This window comes from Lepisma saccharinum, assembly GCF_977018435.1.
Source record: "Lepisma saccharinum chromosome 12 unlocalized genomic scaffold, izLepSacc3.1 SUPER_12_unloc_1, whole genome shotgun sequence".
In the NCBI taxonomy this organism is placed as follows: Eukaryota; Metazoa; Arthropoda; class Insecta; order Zygentoma; family Lepismatidae; genus Lepisma; species Lepisma saccharinum.
Genome location: NW_028142891.1, coordinates 3,870,293 through 3,889,642, shown reverse-complemented (window position 1 = coordinate 3,889,642; position 19,350 = coordinate 3,870,293). Strand labels below are relative to the sequence as shown.

General features: G+C 42.6%; 1 protein-coding gene across 1 annotated transcript; it reads left to right on the top strand.

The window, feature by feature from the left end:
• Window positions 1-15,999: 15,999 nt before the first annotated feature.
• On the top strand, window positions 16,000-17,085 carry LOC145982139 (uncharacterized). Its single transcript, XM_083115706.1, has one exon. The coding sequence runs from the start codon at window positions 16,000-16,002 to the stop codon at window positions 17,083-17,085; it is 1,086 nt and encodes a 361-aa protein (XP_082971832.1).
• The last annotated feature ends 2,265 nt before the right edge of the window (window positions 17,086-19,350 follow it).

The window sequence follows — 19,350 nt, the reverse complement described above, 5'->3', positions numbered from 1 at the left end:
GTTTTCAACTACACGCTTAATTATGATTTTCCCAATTGTAAATCTATCAGACGTGTCTCCCGATTTAGTCGGGACAGTCTTTTACTTTGAATTCCTGTTTGTCATAGGCGTAACTTGACGGGAGCAGAAAGGGCATTTGTAACCCCCCCCAAAAAATCAGGTTTCTTAAAGCTGCTAAAACAGGAATTAAATACTATGATTTGACGCGTCCAAAAAAAGTATTATATTGAAAGATTTTTCCCAAATACGTAGATAGAAATTTAATACTTTGAAAGTGTCTCAGATTTGTTTATTGTCACAACTTAGTGTGGCACAGGTCTACGACAAAAGTGGAATTTCGTAACAGAAATATGAACCCACTCCTTTTATTCCGTAGCCGATTTCATCTTGAAACTGAAATTAAGAATATTAGTTAATAATGTCATTGGTAAACAATAAAAAAATGTGTTAGACCCAATTCTTTAATACCTTATCATAATCTTTATCGCAAGTTGAAATTTTGTTGTAAGTCCACTGTATGCAAAAAAAAAGGTAAAGTTCTCACCTGTGCTTGGCGCTACGCCATGAAGGCGTATAGGGGGTGTGGGGGTAACGCCCCACACTTTCTTGATTCGTTCGTGAGTGGGGGGTGATGTGATCAGCATCACGCCCCTGACCGCCTTTACCACCAGGGTTTCCCCCAGGTACCCATGTCATTCGACGCTGGGTGGGCGCTGGGGCCGCTTCCAACGTTAGAAAAGTTCCCGGGCTTGAACCGGCCGGGAATCGAACCCGGGACCTATAGCATGGTAGTCAGACGCGTTACCGACTGAGTCACCGGCACAGATAGACTAATCTGAAGTGCATACGGTTTAAAGTGGGATCCGAACCACTATGTGCGATCACCTGGTATCGTACCCCAGACCCCTTGATTACAAGGCCTTACCACTACGCCATCAGTGAGACGCACACAATCTTTGTATTTTGACCTTTTTAAACCTATATGTATCATATAAGAGGTTGTTTAACGTTGCTATGCCTCTATGGATTATATTTAGCCAGTATTCGAGCACATAGCGTCAGGTTTCATAGAATATAAGCTTCTCTTCCATGTTTATGGTTTCCTGTCTGCAGTAGAAAAACTGGCAGGTTCCCATAGCTTTTCTTTCAATAGTCTTCCAATGGTTGGATATCATATCACTCAAATTTGATTCATTCGTTTCGAACACAATCCCCGAGCCTCCCCGATGGCGCAGTGGTAGCGTCGTCACCTTGTAATCAAGGGGTCCCGGGTTCGATACCTGGTGGAGCCACAAGTGGTTCGGATCCCACTTTAAACTGTAGGTCCAGTCCCGATTAGCCTTACTGTGCATAAAGTGGACTTAAAACAACAACTCAACTCAACACAATCCCCGATGGCGCAGTGGGATCGTGGGCGCCTTGTAATTAAGGGATCCCGGGTTCGATACTCGGTGGAGGAACATAGTGGTTCGGATCCCCCTTTAAATTATAGGTCCATTCACGATTAGCCTAACAGGACATAAAGTGGACTTAAGACACCAAATCAAGCAACTAACACAATCCCGTTATTGTCCAGATTATCGAATCCAGAACCTTCGTCGCGAATAACATAAGCAGGAAGACAACGTGAAATAACCGAACAGAAACAGAACCTAAAACCTACATCGGAGAGATTGGATTAAGTCGACGATACAGCACGGGTTCTGAAATGAAAAAGTATACGAAAGTTGAAGGACCTCTATACGCACCCACTTTTCCTCCACTCAATGGGGAAGATATCCTTCTAGCTGAGAAGCCTTTACGTAGGAGTGCCCTGAGGGAACTTCAAGGCCACGACGATAAAGTGCAATGACGGGACCAAAACATACGTCAGATAGCTGTGTTCCTCCTTATTTCGTACGCCATTGATAACTGTAACACGTGACCTCGTCTTTGGTAGAGCAGAAGCCTGCTTGCTTGCCACCACCCTTTAGTTCAGTGACCTTCGCCCGTACTCAGCAAGAGTGAATGACTCACCATATACTTGTCTGTGAGGCTACACAAGAATAGATATTTCGTTAGTGGCTGTAAGTATTGTTTCATCTGCAGTTATATCAGTTACCATTTCAATAGTTTCCTTCCTAATGGTTACTTTAGTGATAAACATGTAAATTAGTTCTCGAGAGTGAACGTTTTATCTATTTGAACGGGGGATTTTTATACAGCCTGCATGTATTATTTTTTCCTGAAACAAGAAGAAATTCGAAGACGCAAAAAGAGTTGTATAAGAGTAGTTAACAAAAGGAAAAAAGAAGAAGAAATCGAAAATGTAAATGCTGAAATAAATTATGGTAGAGATCGAGTGAATAACATTTTGTCATGGGGCCTCCTCGATGGCGTAGTGATAAAGTCGTCGCCTTGTAATCAGTGGATCCCGGGTTTGATACACGGTGGATGCACATAGTGGTTAGTATCCCACTTTAAACTGAAGGTCGAGTCCAGATTAGCATATCTGTGCACCAAACCAAAACTAAGAAAGAAATTGTCACAGTGTAAGAAAATTTCATGTTCAACCACATACGAAACACAAGGGAATAATATATTGCAGTTTGGAGTTCACATCTGTAGCATCTAACCAGCACAATTATGAATCGCAACATATCGTATCAGATCCATTTTTATTATACATGTATGATAATATAAGAGAAGTAGAGGAAAGAGAAAACCAAGCGAAACACGGACGCCTTCTCCAGAATTTCAAATCTCGTTACATAAGGTTCTGGGTTGGAGTCCCGAACAGGCATGACTTTCTTGTTCTTGCCCTTTTATCTGCTTCATTTCATCATAATTCATCGTTATGGTTTACCTGCAGGGGAAGAATACTGGCAATAATTGCCAACAACTCGATTACGGAGGTGCCAAGAAGAAACGAGACTTGACAGTTTCTCCGTCTCTCGGTTTGTCGAATTGAAAATTGCTCTCCCGTTCTCGGTCTCGATTAGTTAAATATAGAAATCGAAAATGTATGTGAATGAATATACATGTATTTTATATATTCCGGTTTTGTAGGAGATTTCGTAAGAGATGAAATAAGTACTCTTCCATCGTATTTATTTTTATAATTTTTATTCCCTGTTCGATGATCGCGACGATAAGGACGAGTGACCATTACATGAAATTGATGACGAAATAGTCAAACACACCCGACAAGGACGGTACTCAAACCCGGGAACTTTGGCGACGATATCGAATGTCAATCACTTAATGAGCTTGACCACCGAGCCTGCTTAATGTTGTTTCTGTCAGGTAATTCGTAATAATATCCCACATTCACTATCATTTGCTTCATAATTTATCTTATTGTTGTGATTAACCTGAATTCAAAGGATTAGTTGAAAGGCAAAAATGCAAGATTGAATGTCTCTGATGTTACTTCGTGCCGAATAATATGACGTGGTATTATGATATGAATTTATTAATCATATAATATGCCTATTCATTCCATTGATTGATCCCAATTGAGCACACAAAATATCCTATAATGTCCACTCCATGGAGGAGTGGTTAGCACAACGCGCTACGATGCCATGGGTCCCTGGTTAGAATCTCGACTTGGGCGTGGGTGTCCTTGGTAAGTGTCCCTTCATCAATTTCATCATAGCATCACTCATCTTCATCGTCGCTATTTGCTAAAAGTGAAAGAATAGCAAATCTAAATAACAAACATCCAATCAAATCGAACATCTCTACCGATTCAATTCTATACGGTACCGAATTCCCACTTTATTACTGCATCTTAAGTCATTTTACAGCATCTCAATTGTTTTCCGATTCGAAAACATTTGGAATGTTGTTTTGTGCAGTTGATTGTGCATTGTTTCGTTGTTTGGATTGTTTAATTAACGTCGCATTAATTAGTTTTAGACCAATCGTGACGGGGGAAGCAAGAGCTCAAAGAAAGCGAAACAAGGAAGAGACCACGGCTTTCTTTAAAGATAGCATCCCGTGAATACAACTCAAGTGACTGCAGAATATTATGAATAAAATTTATTTCGCTTTTTCCTTTTATTTCTGTTTCAGTTATTTTACTTCGCTTTTCTTCTACCACTCGCGTTACTCGTGTCGGTGAGGAAGAATTATAAACTCGTGAAATGGACGATGGTACAAAAAAATATATGCCTCTCCCACGGTTCGAAACTGTCAGTACAAAATATTGTCTTATTTTTAAAATTCACGGGCAAATATGGTTTGTCACGTAGCAATTTTCGCTTATCTCTTTCTCAAGGGGTTCCATTGCCTCTCTGATGTCGTAGTGGTAACGTCTTCGCCATGTAATGAAAGGCTTCCGAATTCAATACCAAATAGAGAGGCATTTGGTTCGGATCCCATTTTAATCTGTAGGTCCAGTGCACGAACTGGACTTAAACAATTAACGTGTGGCATGTGGTCTGTGATGAGAACCATCATTTCAGCGAACCTCTTGACAATGACTCTAATATCACTTGAAAGAATAGTATTTCTTTACGAGTAGGTCTTGTCAAGAAACCAGTTCCTGAAATTTTCTTCTGGAGGCATCGTAGCACCCAGCTGTTTGTTGCGGCTGGGGCACGAGTCATGTGACTCATGCTATCAAAGCTCAATCCTTCCCGAGAACTCAGAATCACCAGGCAAACTTAAGCGAATATTTTGTTATTTGGGTTGCATAAACAACAGGCTTTAAGACGTTACGAAATTCTACGTCCCGTGGCCCAGGTATTTTTTTTCTAAGACTGTACCTTCCACGTGGGGGCCCAAAAGTCAACCTCACTTCCACGTAGTACACCCTGGACTGTAGACTAACAAGGCTCTGACGACTGGAACTATGGCCAGTATAATTTTGTGTGTGTTGTCCTGTTTGTTGTCCTTGTCTGTGCTGAGTGCCCGTTTAGAGCCTCAGCTTTTAACAGAAGTCGGAAGATTTAAGATTTTTAGTTATGCAACATTAGCGTTGCCATTTGTAATTATAAGGGGCTGGCCCCTGTATAATGTGACGGGAACAAAATAGCCTAAGTTCTGACGCACCCAAAATTTTAAATTCAAATTCAAATGTTTGCATTACGATGCTTAGAATATTAAATAAAATACATAACATCAAATTACAAGATTTTCAAAAAGCAATGTGGAATATTAAATATGGGAATTTTTCATCTCTCCAGCGAGACTTCGGTCTTGAAACTACATCTCCACGATTATATTATCTATCCAAAATCCATAGCTCTGAGAGCCTTCTACAGCATGTATCTGATTCCAAATGTAACTACCTACAACAATTCTATATTTGTAGGTTATGAAAAAATTGTTATTCCTTCTGGACAATATAATTTATTTACTTTACAATCTGAACTTCCTAACACTGTATTGCTATCTCAAAACTCTGTAACACACAGAGTGGAGATTGTATCTACCAAAGAAACAGTAGACCTATCTACCATGGGCGAACGTCTAGGTTTCCCCAACAATAGCAAATTAGAAGCAGGTATTAGGCACATAGGTACATTTATACCAAAATTCTTAGCTATAGAAACATTGAATATTCACTGCAACATTGCTAAAGGAATGATTATCAAAGCTGAAGAAAAGCTAGCGACCTGCAGAATGTGTTCCGTTGTCGCCTTCTTCACACTTGGCAGACCGAGTGGGATGTGGAAACGGGAACAAGCTTCAAGCTGTTAAGCCCACCATAGGTGTTTGGCGTTCTCCTCGTCTCGTCCCTCTCAGCGAGAAGACGTTATTCTTAACCCCATGCGTATGGGACACAGCCGTCTCACGCATGGTCACCTACTGCAAGGGCTGGACCCTCCGTTGTGTCGTACTTGTAATGTTATTTTAAGCATCCGACACATTCTCGTTGAATGTGTCGATCTTGCTTACCTCCGGCAGACTTTTAACCTTTCCGGCTGTTTGTCATCCCTCTTGGGTGATGACAGCAATATTTTATCACATGTTTTTAGTTTTTTGCGAAGAGCTGGACTCTTCCACCGTCTGTAAGGAGGTTTTTAGTTTATTCTGACTTTTTAATGTGTTGTGTTTGTCTCGTGCAGGTCTTTTTACAACCTTGCACTTTTAGTTTTTCCCAAGGGGCTCTTAACACCCCTTTTTTTAAGTTCTCAGTCAGAATTTTAGATGGGGGTGCATCTACTCCTCTGAGCGCTCTGGAGCACGATGGGACGTTGTACACCGATTCCGGAGACATAGCAAATATCTTGGCCACGCAGTTTTCTGATTTATGATCTGATTTAATTATGATCCACGTTTCCGCCGTGAGAAGGACCATCATGAACGACGCCCTATGGTTTTTCGAAGTCATAACACCGAGCCATAAAACTCTTCATACACTGAACGGGAGTTCGATCAAGCGCTTCGAGATTCTAAGAATACAGCTCCTGGACTTGACAAGATCCACTATGAGATGCTTCGTCATCTGCCCATTGGAGCCAAATATTTACTTTTGGCGGTATTCAACAGGCTTTGGTTGCAGGACTCTTTCCCCACTTCCTGGAAAGAAGCAATTATTGTTCTCATCCTGAAACCAGGTAAACAACGCACCGCAGCCTCGAGTTACAGGCCTATTGCCTTAACTAGCTGTGTGTGCAAGTTGGTGGAACGCATGATCAACAAGCGTCTCACCTGGTTTTTGGAGGAAAACTCATTGATAAGTGGGGTGTAAGGGGTGACCTTCCACGTAGTACACCCAAATGTCAACCTCACTTCCACGTAGTACACCCTGGACTGAAGATTAACGAGGCTCTGGCGACTGGCCCCATGGCCAGTATAATTTTGTTTGTATTGTCCTGTTGTCCTTATGTGTGCTGAGTGCCCGTTTACAGCCTCAGCTTTTAACAACTCAGAACATTTTAAGATTTTTAATGCAACGTTAGAGTTGTTATATGTAATGATAAGGGGCTGGCCCCCGTATAATGTGAAGGGAGCAAAATAGCCTAAGTGCTGACGCTCCCAAAATTTTAAATTCAAATGTTTTTTTTCATTGATAAGTAATTTTCAATGTGGTTTTCGCTCGAACCGTTCCACACTGGACCATCTGGTTCAGCTGGAAACACATATTCAGGACGCATTCCTCAATAAGGAACATTAGTTGCAGTATTCTTTGACCTCCAAAAGGCATATGACACAATGTGGCGCTTTGGCATATGCGTACTTTATTCAAAAAATTTTATCAGATCGCTTTTTCCGCGTAGGTGTTGAGAATTCCTTCTCGGGTTTCCATGAACAAGAGAACGGTGTCCCGCAGGGCAGCGTACTAAGTGTGACTCTGTTTGCCATAGCAGTGAACAGTGTTATGGCAAACATTCTTTCCCCTGTACATGGTCTGCTCTATGTAGACGACCTCACGATCTTTAGTCACTCATAGAATCTCGCGTCAGCTTCTCGTCAACTCCAACTGATGATAAACCGTTTGGTTGAGTGGTCCTCCCAAACAGGTTTCACCTTCAAAAGGTAAAGTATTCCCCTGTGCATAGCACCACGCCATGAAGGCGTATAGGGGGTGTGAGGGTAACGCCCCACACTTTCTTGATCCGGTCGTGACTGGGGGTGATGTGATCAGCATCACACCCCTGACCGCCTTTACCCCCCAGGGTTTCCCCCAGGTACCCATGTTATTCGACGCTGGGTGGGCGCCGGGGCCGCTTCCACCGTTAGAAAAGTTCCCGGATTTGAACCGGCCCGGGATCGAACCGGGACCTTGAGCATAGTAGTCAGACACGTTACCGACTGAGCCACAGCGGCCACCTTCTCATCCGAGAAATCCGTGTGTGTCCACTTTTGTCGTCAGCGTACATGTCATTTAAATCCTGACCTGTACATGGGGAAGTCTCCCCTGTGCTTCGTGAATGAGGTCCGCTTCCTGGGCCTCATTTTCGATAAGAAATTAACATGGCTACCTCACCTTCGCCAGTTAAAGTTCTCTTGTCTTCGAGTTCTCAACCTTTTACGCGTTTTATCTCATACTTCTTGGGGTGTTGATAGGACGATATTGCTTCGCCTGTACCGTGCACTCATCTGGTCGAAGCTCGATTATGGATGTGCTGTGTATTCTTCTGCCCGCCCATCTAGACTTCGCATCCTAGACACTGTCCACGATGCTGGTATACGTGTGCGCACTTGTGCCTTTCGTACCAGTCCAGTCGCCAGTTTGTATGTAGAGGCATCTGAGCCGTCGCTGTCTCTGCGAAGAAAACGGCTGGTAGTTAACTACTTCCTCCATCTTCGCTCGATGCCTTCACATCCTTCATTTCACACCATCTCAGACGAGAGTAGGCTGGCAAGGTATCGGCTCCACCCTAGTGTCACTATACCATTTGGTGTTCGTGCAGACGAGATCCTGTCAGCACTTGGTGTTGACAGTGATCTTCCTGGCGTCTCTCCACTCATTCCGCCTCTCCCGACCTGGGAGTTTCCTGCACCTTCAATCGATTTCGCTCTGACTGCCCTTCCAAAGGCAGAAACACCAATGGTTGTATACCAGCAACGGTTTTTAGAACTTCGTGCGAAGCACCCTAATTTTAATGTGTTTTACACGGATGGGTCCAAGACAGTCTAATCAGTTGGTTGCGTCTTCGTCCTAGACACTCAAAGTTCAAGTTACTCTCTACATCCTGCCTGTTCCATCTATACGGCAGAGTTCTACGCCATTCTAAAGGCACTGGACTTTACAGACGTGCATGGGCTGAAGAAAGTCCTTGTGTGCTGTGACTCGACCAGCGTGTTGCAGTCTCTGGATTCGCCGTATTCCCGGCATCCGGTAGCGCAACTCATATTCAGACGGCTTGTGTCTTTATCTGCCAGTGCGGATGTACAATGGTGGAAAAAAATTCTTCCCCATGAGACTTTAATGGCAGTAAATAATGCCGGAAGAGTAGGCAACACACATTGCACCATTAGGTGATCGGGTGATTCTGTGTCTCAAGAGCAACTCTTCTTTCGTGCAAAAGCCAACAGGCCCAGGAAATGTAGGAAAGTCACGTGACTTGTCAGGTGGAATGTTGTTCGTCAGAAAATCGCTTCTTCTCAAGCCAAGTCGCAGAGCCGAGAAGAGATACACTTTACATGTCAGAAAATGATTCGCCTAAATACGTAGAACGAAACGCTAAATTAACTCGCCTTAATTACAAAGGCTATTATAATATATATGAGCCGCGGTAGCTCAGTCGTTAGGGCGGGTGGTTGATGCCATGCGAGAGATCTGGGTTCGATCCCGACGAGGGAGAATCGGGAATTTGTTCAGCCGTTCAAGCGGTTCCGGAGCTCACCAAGCGTCGTATAAAGTGAATAACTTTGTATCGCACTCTGGAAATGTAGTTTTTTTTACAATTTGAACTGACATTCATAATATTTATTAACGATCCCTATGTTGACTAAAGAATAATTAGTCGTTCTGCTACTTTCAATTCTTCATTAGCATAGTCACTAGGGTGGAGTGAAATTTTTGTCTTGAATTTCGAAATGCCTGTAGTCAGAAAAGTTGCATTTTGGTGTCAGATAGTCAAATAAAAAAAATCAGCTCTCTAGGTCAATTTCTTCTGGTGCCCCAAGGCCTCCGAAGTTTTCATATTTCCACTTATTTTAGCGTATTGAAAGATACATGGAGAATTCTGGATGTGATGAAATTATATCTTCATATCCGCCTTTAAAAGCAAAATGAGAAAAACTCAGGAACCTCATGTTTCAGAAATTAGTGAAAGTGTTTCTCACCAAGTGGTAGGAATTTTGATGAAAGCTTCATTGCCATCAGTGTCACATCAGCAAGTCGTTGCAAAAGTGAAAAAACTTCACGAACACTATCGAAATCTCTTAAAGCCCTTTAAGCTTAGACAAAATGAAGAAAACTAGAAGAAAAAATTGCATTGTATTGCACACATGCTAACTCTACATTATTTGATATATCGTGTTGCAAGTGTAAAGACTTTTCAACCTGTGTTTGTTCTAGAGAGAAGAAAGTACCTATTCAAGAAAGAGAATTTTTTTTGGATCAAGAACGAGAAAAATGTTCATATGAACAACTGATATCCGTTCAGAATCACCGATTCATTTGGACGAAAGTGTGTCTCTTGGAGACATATGATGGCAGGGTCAAATTCGGATATTAGAATTTGCAGTTCCTCGAGATGCATACGGAAACCATTAAGGTTCCATTGGAGACAATAAGCCATAGCTGTAGGTATGATAGTTACCTTTTAAGGCGTACTCTATTTCTAGGCCCTGTCACCTTGATAAATTCTTTATCCGCGGCTTCATCCTGTAACATGTCCTCGGATAAGGACACTGAGGGCGAAGGGGATAGGGAAGGGGTGGGTGGCGGGTGCTTTGAGTGCCCGCCGAGCAGCTTTGAGCTGCGTTTTAAATCTCAGGGTGGTCGATGCCGCCCTGACTGGAGAGCTACTGGACTTCAGAAAATACTCCTTTGTATGCACCTGCTTGAACTTCTTCTCTGTGGAGCGAGGAGTGGTTCCTGGTTTCCTCGAAGCAGGGCGAGCTACTCCGGGAAGCGTTGTTGTTTGAGTGAACACGTCGCTGGTTTGTACCCCTACACTGCGACGGGTAAGAGCAGCTGCAGCAACTGTAGCGAATGGCACAGGTAAAGTTGTGCGTATACTTTCACGGAGACGTTGCTTGGCTTCACCAGCAGAGATTTTCTCTGACGACCAACTCTCTGATTTTCTTCTCTTGTTGGGGTTTGAGGGGTGACCTTCCACGTAGTACACCCAAATGTCAACCTCACTTCCACGTTAGTACACCCTGGACTGAAGACTAACGAGGCTCTGGCGACTGGCCCCAGGCCAGTATAATTTTGTTTGTATTGTCCTGTTCTTTTGTCCTTATGTGTGCTGAGTGCCCCTTTGCAGCCTCGGCTTTTCACGAAAGTCAGAACATTTTAAGGGTTTTAATTATGAAACGTTAGAGTTGTTCTTTGTAATGATAAGGGGCTGGCCCCCGTATAATATGACAGGAGCAAAATAGCCTAAGTGCTGACGCTCCCACAATTTTAAACTCAAATTCAAACTTACCACAAAGGGCGGTAGTGGCCTTGCAGGAAGGCTGAGTGTGCCAAAAGTGCTGGCATTTGAAACACCGCATCGGGTTAGGGATGTACGGCCGGACTTTCAGTCTTAAATATCCAGCCCGTACCCTATCTGGGAGAGTGGTCGTTTGGAACGTCAGTATAATAGAAGAAGTTGGCACAAGTTCTCCGGATTTTCGCGTCTTTATTCGCTGCACTGCGGTGCCATGTTGGTCTGAGAGTGCTTCAAGAATCTCTTCCTCCTCAGCATTTAGCAGATCCCAGTGGCGAATCACACCTTTACTACTGTTAAGTTGACGATGGGGTTCAACATTAACAAGGAAGTTGTCCAAAGATCTTAACTTTAAAAGGTTGTTGGTCTGGCGATCTGTGCTGGTCTGGATAAGAAGACTCCCGTTTCTCAGCTTTTTTATTTCTGGAACATCTGAACCAGCGGCGTAGGCTAGCTATTTCTTGATAAGAAATGATGACAAGTCCTTCAATGTAGCAGCTCCATGTTTCTTTGTTGTTCCAGAATCATCGTTACTATCGGTCTTTTGAACAATACTAATTACAAGATAACGTGGCACGTTACTTGTCTTTTCCACCAAATATAGTGAGCTCGAAGGCCACGCTCGTTTTGGAGGTTTTCCCACGTTTGAGTTGTTTTGTACCCATATACAAAAGTTTTTTTTTATATAGGAGGGTCCATAAATTGTCGCCTCGACATACCATCTATGCCGAGGAAGGTCTACCCCCAAAAATGAAGACTATTCGAGGACCAAACAGAAATACCCGAGGCCACTTTCGCGACTGCACCTACCCCTGCAGCCAACACAGTCCCATCGGAACGTGAAAGTAACACCTTGGGATAGGTTTTTTTACCGAGGTTGTCGGGGTGTAAGGGGTACCTTCCACGTAGACGCCCAAAAGTCAACCTCACTTCCAAGTAGTGCACCTTGGACTAAAGACTAACGAGGCTCTGGCGACTGGCACTATGGCCAGTATAATTTTGCGTGTGTTGTCCTGTTTTTTGTCCTTGTGTATGCTGAGTGCCCATTTACAGCCTCAGCTTTTAACAGAAGTCAGAGGATTTTAAGTTATGCAACGTTAGAGTTGTTCTTTGTAATGGTAAGGGGCTGATCCCCGTATAATGTGACGGGAAGAAAATAGCCTAAGTGCTGACGCTCCCAAAATTTTAAATTCAAATTATCGAGGATGTCTCCTCTAGCAGGACCCTTAGTTATAGGGAGACAAAGATATGGAGATGAATGACGCGATGGAATGGTGAAAACGTGAGATATGGATGTGAAGAATGAGTGAAATGATAAGATGAAAATGGCCTCCCTACTAAGCCCCCTCGCCCCGTCAAGGCAGTCCTACATGGAGGGGGTTGAATTACAGGAATTTGTCTATTAAAATAGTTACCATACATTACCTAAGATACCCTAAATCTAACATAACTACAGATCCTATTGGTATTTCATTTTTTAAATTTTGTACAGTTATCGAATAATGTACGATATGTAATTTTTTGAAAAACAAATTAAAATGACCGATTTTGAGAAAATTGCTACCAAAGCTTTCTTTGCACCATCTTCAATTTTTGCGTTTTACCCTGATATAGGCACGCTACATCTCATATGAAAGAGCCATTCAAGGCCTTTCCAACACAGTCTCATTCATTTCTATGGGTAGCTTGATTGCCGAAACATGGGAATTTAAAATTAATAAGATGATGAAAAAATGGTCAAAATCGCATATTTTGCACCCCTGTATTTTCGGAAATACATTTCCTACCTCAGGTGGCTCTTTCAGTATGCCAAATTTCCAATCATGCGCATGCACTCCAGTACAGGATGACCAGCAACACTGGCCTACAGCATAACAGATTTAGATCCAATGTACAGGGTGCTAAGAAAAGATAGAAATCTGGATTTAAACAAACAGAAATCTGGTGGTGGTGGTCGTCTTTTATTTATTAAAAACAAGGTTCAGTTTATGATTTTGGAATCACCTTTTACAGAATTGGATGTAATTTGGGTAAAATGACTGTCTAATAATTCTGATCCAACCATAATAGGATTGCATTACTTGCCACCTGATTTAAACTGAGACTTTTTTGCGAACTACTTTGATTGGGTAGTTCAAGAGATGTTAATGAAACACAATAAAATAATTTTAGTTGGAGATTTTAATGCTGGTGGAATTGACTGGGCTACTGGAAGTTTGTATTGCTCTAATTATTATGTTAAAAGGAAGGCTGAAAAAATTGTTGAAATCTCAACACTTTCAGCACATTATATCGTATGACCTTTCACTGCTTTTTAAAGTTTTAGATCTTCTACTCACTAACATTTCCACTTGTAACATTAGTTTTAATGAACAACCTTTATCTAAAATTGATAAGTTTCATCCACAATTCTCATTTGATTTTGAATTGGATAGGTCTAAAAAAGGCAATACAGATACAAGGGAGAATAATATTTATAGATGTCTTAATTTTGCCAGAGGTGATTATGTGAATGTTTATATTGAATTGTTACATTTACCATATATGGTTGAAATATCTAATGATGTACAACAATCTGTCATGGAACGGACTAGAAATGTGTATGGAATATTAAAGAACAATATTCCTTCAAAAGTTAAAAGAACAAACAATCAACTGCCTTGGATGACAAGGAAACTAAAGAGAATGATCAATAAAAAGAGAAGGTATCATGATAAATTTAAACTTACAAATAAGTGTGAATATTACAGTACTTATTCCCAATTAACCCATGAAGTCCCAGAGAACTTTTTTTGCTTGGATTTTAATTTATTTTCGTATATATACTTCTGAAGATGGAATATGAGCTACCTAATCGAAATTTTTTGTTTGCCATGCGTTATTCCCTAGGGAGTAGGTGATCTCATATGAGATCACTGGGACTTCGGGGGTTAAAGTTAAACATGAGAAATAGAAAATGTAACACAATATATATACAGGGTGACTGGTAATTAGATGTATTCCCTGAAAGGGGTTAAAGTAGAGACAATTTGCAATAAATTTGACCATATGATACCCCGTCCGAAAATTAGTAGTTTTCGAGATAATCGAGTTTCTATTGTTTTTTCTAAAAATGACAATTTTCCACATAAAAAGATGAATTGAGAAAAAAGTGATAATTGTAGGGAACTTATTTAAGCATTTTCTGATAGCTAACAAACAAGTGGTTTGTTTAAAAAAAAGTTTTTTCCAAATAACAATCACATGTAAGTTCCGGGTGGGTCTAAACTTACAAGTGATGATAAAAAAATGCACTCTTAGTTTACTTGGCAACGTATTAATAACATAAATGGTATGACACGAACCGTACAAATTACTTAAATTACTTCCTTGAGTCATCAGCTATCCAACAAGGTACAAATGTTGCTAACATTTACATTTGTGTACAAGAAATAATACTTCATTCATCTTCGTGTGTATGGAATCAATGAACAATACAATTAAAGAACATTACACGTCTTGCTCAAAGTGGGCACCTCCGTTATGAATGCAGGCACGTAAGTTTTTATGGACATTTGGTCTCTTAACTCGTGATGTGATGGTGGCCTTGACGTGTTGACCAGCTGTTAAGATCCTCTCCTTGAACTCTTCTTGCGAGTTTACCGGTGCCTTGTCATGTGGCTCCAAATGTAAAAGTCGCAAGGCCTCAAATCGGGGGATCGAGCCGGCCAGGGAATCGGTCTGCCTCGGCCAATCCATTTCTTTGGGTACTTTTCATCCAGCCACTGTTGGTATTATTAGTGAAATAAAACCTTTGAAATAGAGGAAGTGTGAGTGCTTATATTCATATGTATGTCTGTGTGTGTTGCTTGTTACTCGACTGAAAAAAAAACAACAGACTTGTAAGCTTCGTGTTTCGCTTCGTTTACAGAATGTCTATTTGCGTTAAAAAGTGTTTATCATAAATTTGAGTGGAATAAATGTGGCTCCTCAGTATCACTTTACAATATTTATAGACAAGAGTATGGGAATAAAGCCATTCTAGAAATATAGGCTTATCTGTTTTCTACTAATTCTACTTATAATTGATCTGTGTTGCAAAATATTCAAATTAACTTTTAAAATGAATAACACGAAATACACTGAAGTAAACCTGATTAATGTCAGAAGCGCAACCACAAATTTTTATCTGGGGGCGGGGGGCAAGTACCAGGATAAACGTACCAATAATAATAATATTAATAATTTTAATAATAAAAATGCTAATAATAATTGCTATTATTTTAATAATCATAAAGTTAATAATAATAATTATAACAACAATGTTATTATTAATAATAATATTATAACATTATTGTTATTATTGATTTGCTTTATTTTACTTTCCTACTTGTCCCACTTTTGGCTAATATGTGGACACTAAAATGTTTACGTATTGAAAGTTTCATTGATACATATTACTGTATATACACAACATATATTATTTAAATACATTAGACCCCTTCCATGTAGGACTGCGTTGACGGGGCGAGGGGGCTTAGTAGGGAGGCCATTTTCATCTCATCATTTCACCCATTCTTCACATCCATATCTCACGTTTTTCACCATTCCATCACGTCATTCATCTCCATATCTTTGACCTCCCTCTAAGAAACTAAGGTAGGGAGGTCATTGTCATCTCATCATTTCACTCATTCTTCACATCCATATCTCTCGTTTTCACCATTCCATCACGTCATTCATCTCCATATCTTTGACCTCCCTAGAACTAAGGGTCCTGCTAGAGGAGACAACCTCGATAAAAAAAACCTATCCCAAGGTGTGAGTTGCACGTGCCGATGGGGCAGTGTTGGCTGCAGGGGTAGGGGCAGTCGCGAACGTGGCCTCGGGGATTTCGGTTTGGTCCTCGAGTAGCCTCCATTTTTGGGGGTAGGCCTTCCTCGGCATAGAGCGCATGTCGAGGCGACAATTTATGGACCCTCCACTTAAAAATCTTAGTTTATGGGAACTAAATCACCTTTTAACGGGGGGGAAACCCTCAAAGCGTCGGAGGCCTTTGAGCCCGACTAGTTTATTGGAAAAGACAGGGAACGTCACGTCAGTGCCGCGTTACCTTGTAATAAGCATTGTGGAAAAGAAGGAGACGAACGATGAATGTACAAGCACGAAGAGAAATGGAGCAAAAACATTAAAGGACCTGTCACCATTCCTTATAAAGAAGCAAGTGGACTATGCCGCTGGAAGTGATGTCCCTGACATAAAAAAACTGCGCAAAGGAAGCCTTCTCATCCAGACCAGTACAGATCGCCAGACTAACCTCCTCCTTAAGCTTACGACCTTGGGCGACTTTCCTCTTCAGGTAGAACCTCACCGTCAACTGAACAGTTGTAAAGGTGTTATACGTCACTGGGATCTTTTGAATTGCACAGAAGAAGAAATCCTTCAAGAGCTCTCCGATCAATATGTAACAGCAGTGCAGCGAATCAAGACCAAAAAATCCGGAGAACTTTTACCGACAGCTTCGCTCATTCTCACCTTTAAAACGACCACTCTCCCGGATGAGGTACGGGCTGGTTATTACAACCTCCATGTCCGGCCGAACATCCCGAACCCGATGGGATGTTTCAAATGCCAGCACTTTGGGCACACTCAGCCTTCTTTTAAGGCCACTACTGCCATTTGTGGCAAATGTAGCGAGCGCGACCATGGGACCGAGCCTTGCTCATCTGGTCCCTCATGCGTGAATTGCAAAGGCAAGCACCCAGTCTGGCATCGCGACTGCCCCTCTTTCCAAGAGGAAAAGAAGATCCGAGAGTTGGTTGTGACAGAGAAAATCTTTGCCGGCGAAGCAAAAAGACGTCTCCGTGAAAGTGTACGCACTCCTCTAACTGTGCCATTCGCTACAGCTGCTTCAAATGCTCTTGCCCGTCGCAGTATTGGCATCCAAACCAGCGACGTGTCCACTCAGACAACAAGTATTCCCGGAGCAGCTCACCCCGCTCCGAAGAAACCAGCAACCACTACTCGCTCCACAGAAGAAATTCAAGCAAGCGTATAATAAAGAACATTTTCTGAAGTCCAGTAGCTCTCCAGTCAGGGTGACAGCCACCACCCTGAAACTTAAGGCGCAGCTGAAAGCTGCCCGGTGGGCGCTAAAAGCACCCGCCCCCACTCCCCCTTCGCCCTCTGTGTCCTTACCCGAGGACATGATACAGGACGAAGCCGCGGATGAAGAATTTATCAAGGTGACAGGGCCTAGAAATAGAGTATGCCTTAAAAGGTAATAATCATACCTACAGCTATGGCTTATTGTCTCCAATGGAACCTTAACGGTTTCCGAACGCATCTCGAGGAACTGCAAATTCTTATATCTGAATTTTACCCTGCCATTATATGTCTCCAAGAGACACATTTTCGTCCAAATGAATCAGTGATTTTGAACGGCTACACGCTTTACCGCACCGACAAGCTTCCTGAGGGTCGTCGTGCACACGGTGGTGTTGCAATCGGTGTTCGAGATAACATCCACTCAACGCCAATCTTTCTCACCACCCTCCTCCAAGCTGTCGCCGTGCGGGTCCATCTACTACAGCCAATATCTGTGTGCTGTGTCTACATCAGAAGGGAGGAGCGATTCTCTCTTGAGGACCTCCTTTCTATATTCGAACAACTTCCGTCTCCTGTAGTTCTTTTGGGCGATTTTAATTCCTACCATTGTTTGTGGGGCTCCGTTCGTACAGAGCCCCGGGGTCAAATTGTAGATCAATTCCGTGAGGCATCAGCTTTAACGTTGCTGAATGATGGGACTCCCACATATTTCAGTCATTCCTCAGGCACATACTCTGCGTTGGACTTGTCCTTCTGCAGTCCCAGCCTTGCTCCTACCACATCTTGGAGCGTTCACCCTGATCTCTGTGGGAGTGATCACTTCCCACTCTTTCTTACTCTGGAACATCTTCAGCACTCACGTGAACAACACCCTCACTGGCATCTCAGTCGGGCCGACTGGGTTGCATTCGAGCGTGCAGTGGACCTTGAACTCGATCTAGCGTCGACTTTGCCAGCCATCGACGCCTTAGATATATTTGTGTCACGAGTGCATGATGCTGCACGCACCTCCATTCCACATCCCAGTGGACCTGCGAGGCGACGCCCAGTCCCCTGGTGGACTGCGGATATCAGTGCAGCCATCAAGGACCGCAATCATGCCCTAGATCGATTTAATAGGAACCACACTGCCGCAAACCTCGAGCAGTTCCGCATTAAACGTGCCCGTGCCCGTCAGCTCATTCGAGCCAGTAAGAAGGCGTGCTGGGTCCAATACTTGTCTTCTCTGACGAAGCAGGCTTCGTCGAAAGCCGTTTGGACCAAAGTACGTCGCATCCAGGGGGGTGCATCTACCCCTCTGAGCGCTCTGGAGCACGATGGGACGTTGTACACCGATTCCGGAGACATTGCTAATATCTTGGCCACGCAGTTTTCTGATGCCTCTAGCTCGGAAAATTATGAACCACGTTTCCGCCGTGAGAAGGACTGTCAGGAACGACGCCCTCTAGTTTTTCGAAGTCATAACACCGAGCCTTACAACTCTCCATTCACTGAACGGGAGTTCGATTAGGCGCTTCGAGATTCTAAGAATACAGCTCCTGGAGTGGACAAGATCCACTATGAGATGCTTCGTCATCTGCCCATTGGAGCCAAAAATTTCCTTTTGGCGGTATTCAACAGTCTTTGGTTGGAGAACTCTTTTCCTTCGTCCTGGAAAGAAACAATTATCGTTCCTATCCTGAAACCAGGTAAACAACGCACCGCAGCCTCGAGTTATAGGCCTATTGCCTTAACTAGCTGTGTGTGCAAGTTGATGGAACGCATGATCAACAAGCGTCTCACCTGGTTTTTGGAGGAAAACTGCTTGGTAAGTAATTTTCAATGTGGTTTTCGCTCCAACCGTTCCACACTGGACCATCCGGTTCAGCTGGAAACACATATTCAGAATGCATTCCTCAACAAGGAGCATTTAGTTGCAGTTTTCTTTGACCTCCAAAAGGCATATGACACAACGTGGCGCTTTGGCATCCTAAAGCAGCTCCATTCTTGGGGCGTCCGTGGCCATATGGCGTACTTTATTAAAAACTTTTTAACAGATCGTTTTTTCCGCGTACGTGTTGGGAACTCCTTTTCGGATCTTCACGAACAAGAGAACGGTGTCCCACAGGGCAGCGTTTTAAGTGTGACTCTGCCATAGCAGTGAACAGTGTTATGGCAAACATTCTTTCCCCTGTACATGGCCTCCTCTATGTAGACGACCTCACGATCTTTTGTC

Excerpts from the sequence above, each read along its gene's own strand:
- LOC145982139 (XM_083115706.1), top strand. The coding sequence starts at position 16,000 with ATGGACCCTCCACTTAAAAATCTTAGTTTATGGGAACTAAATCACCTT.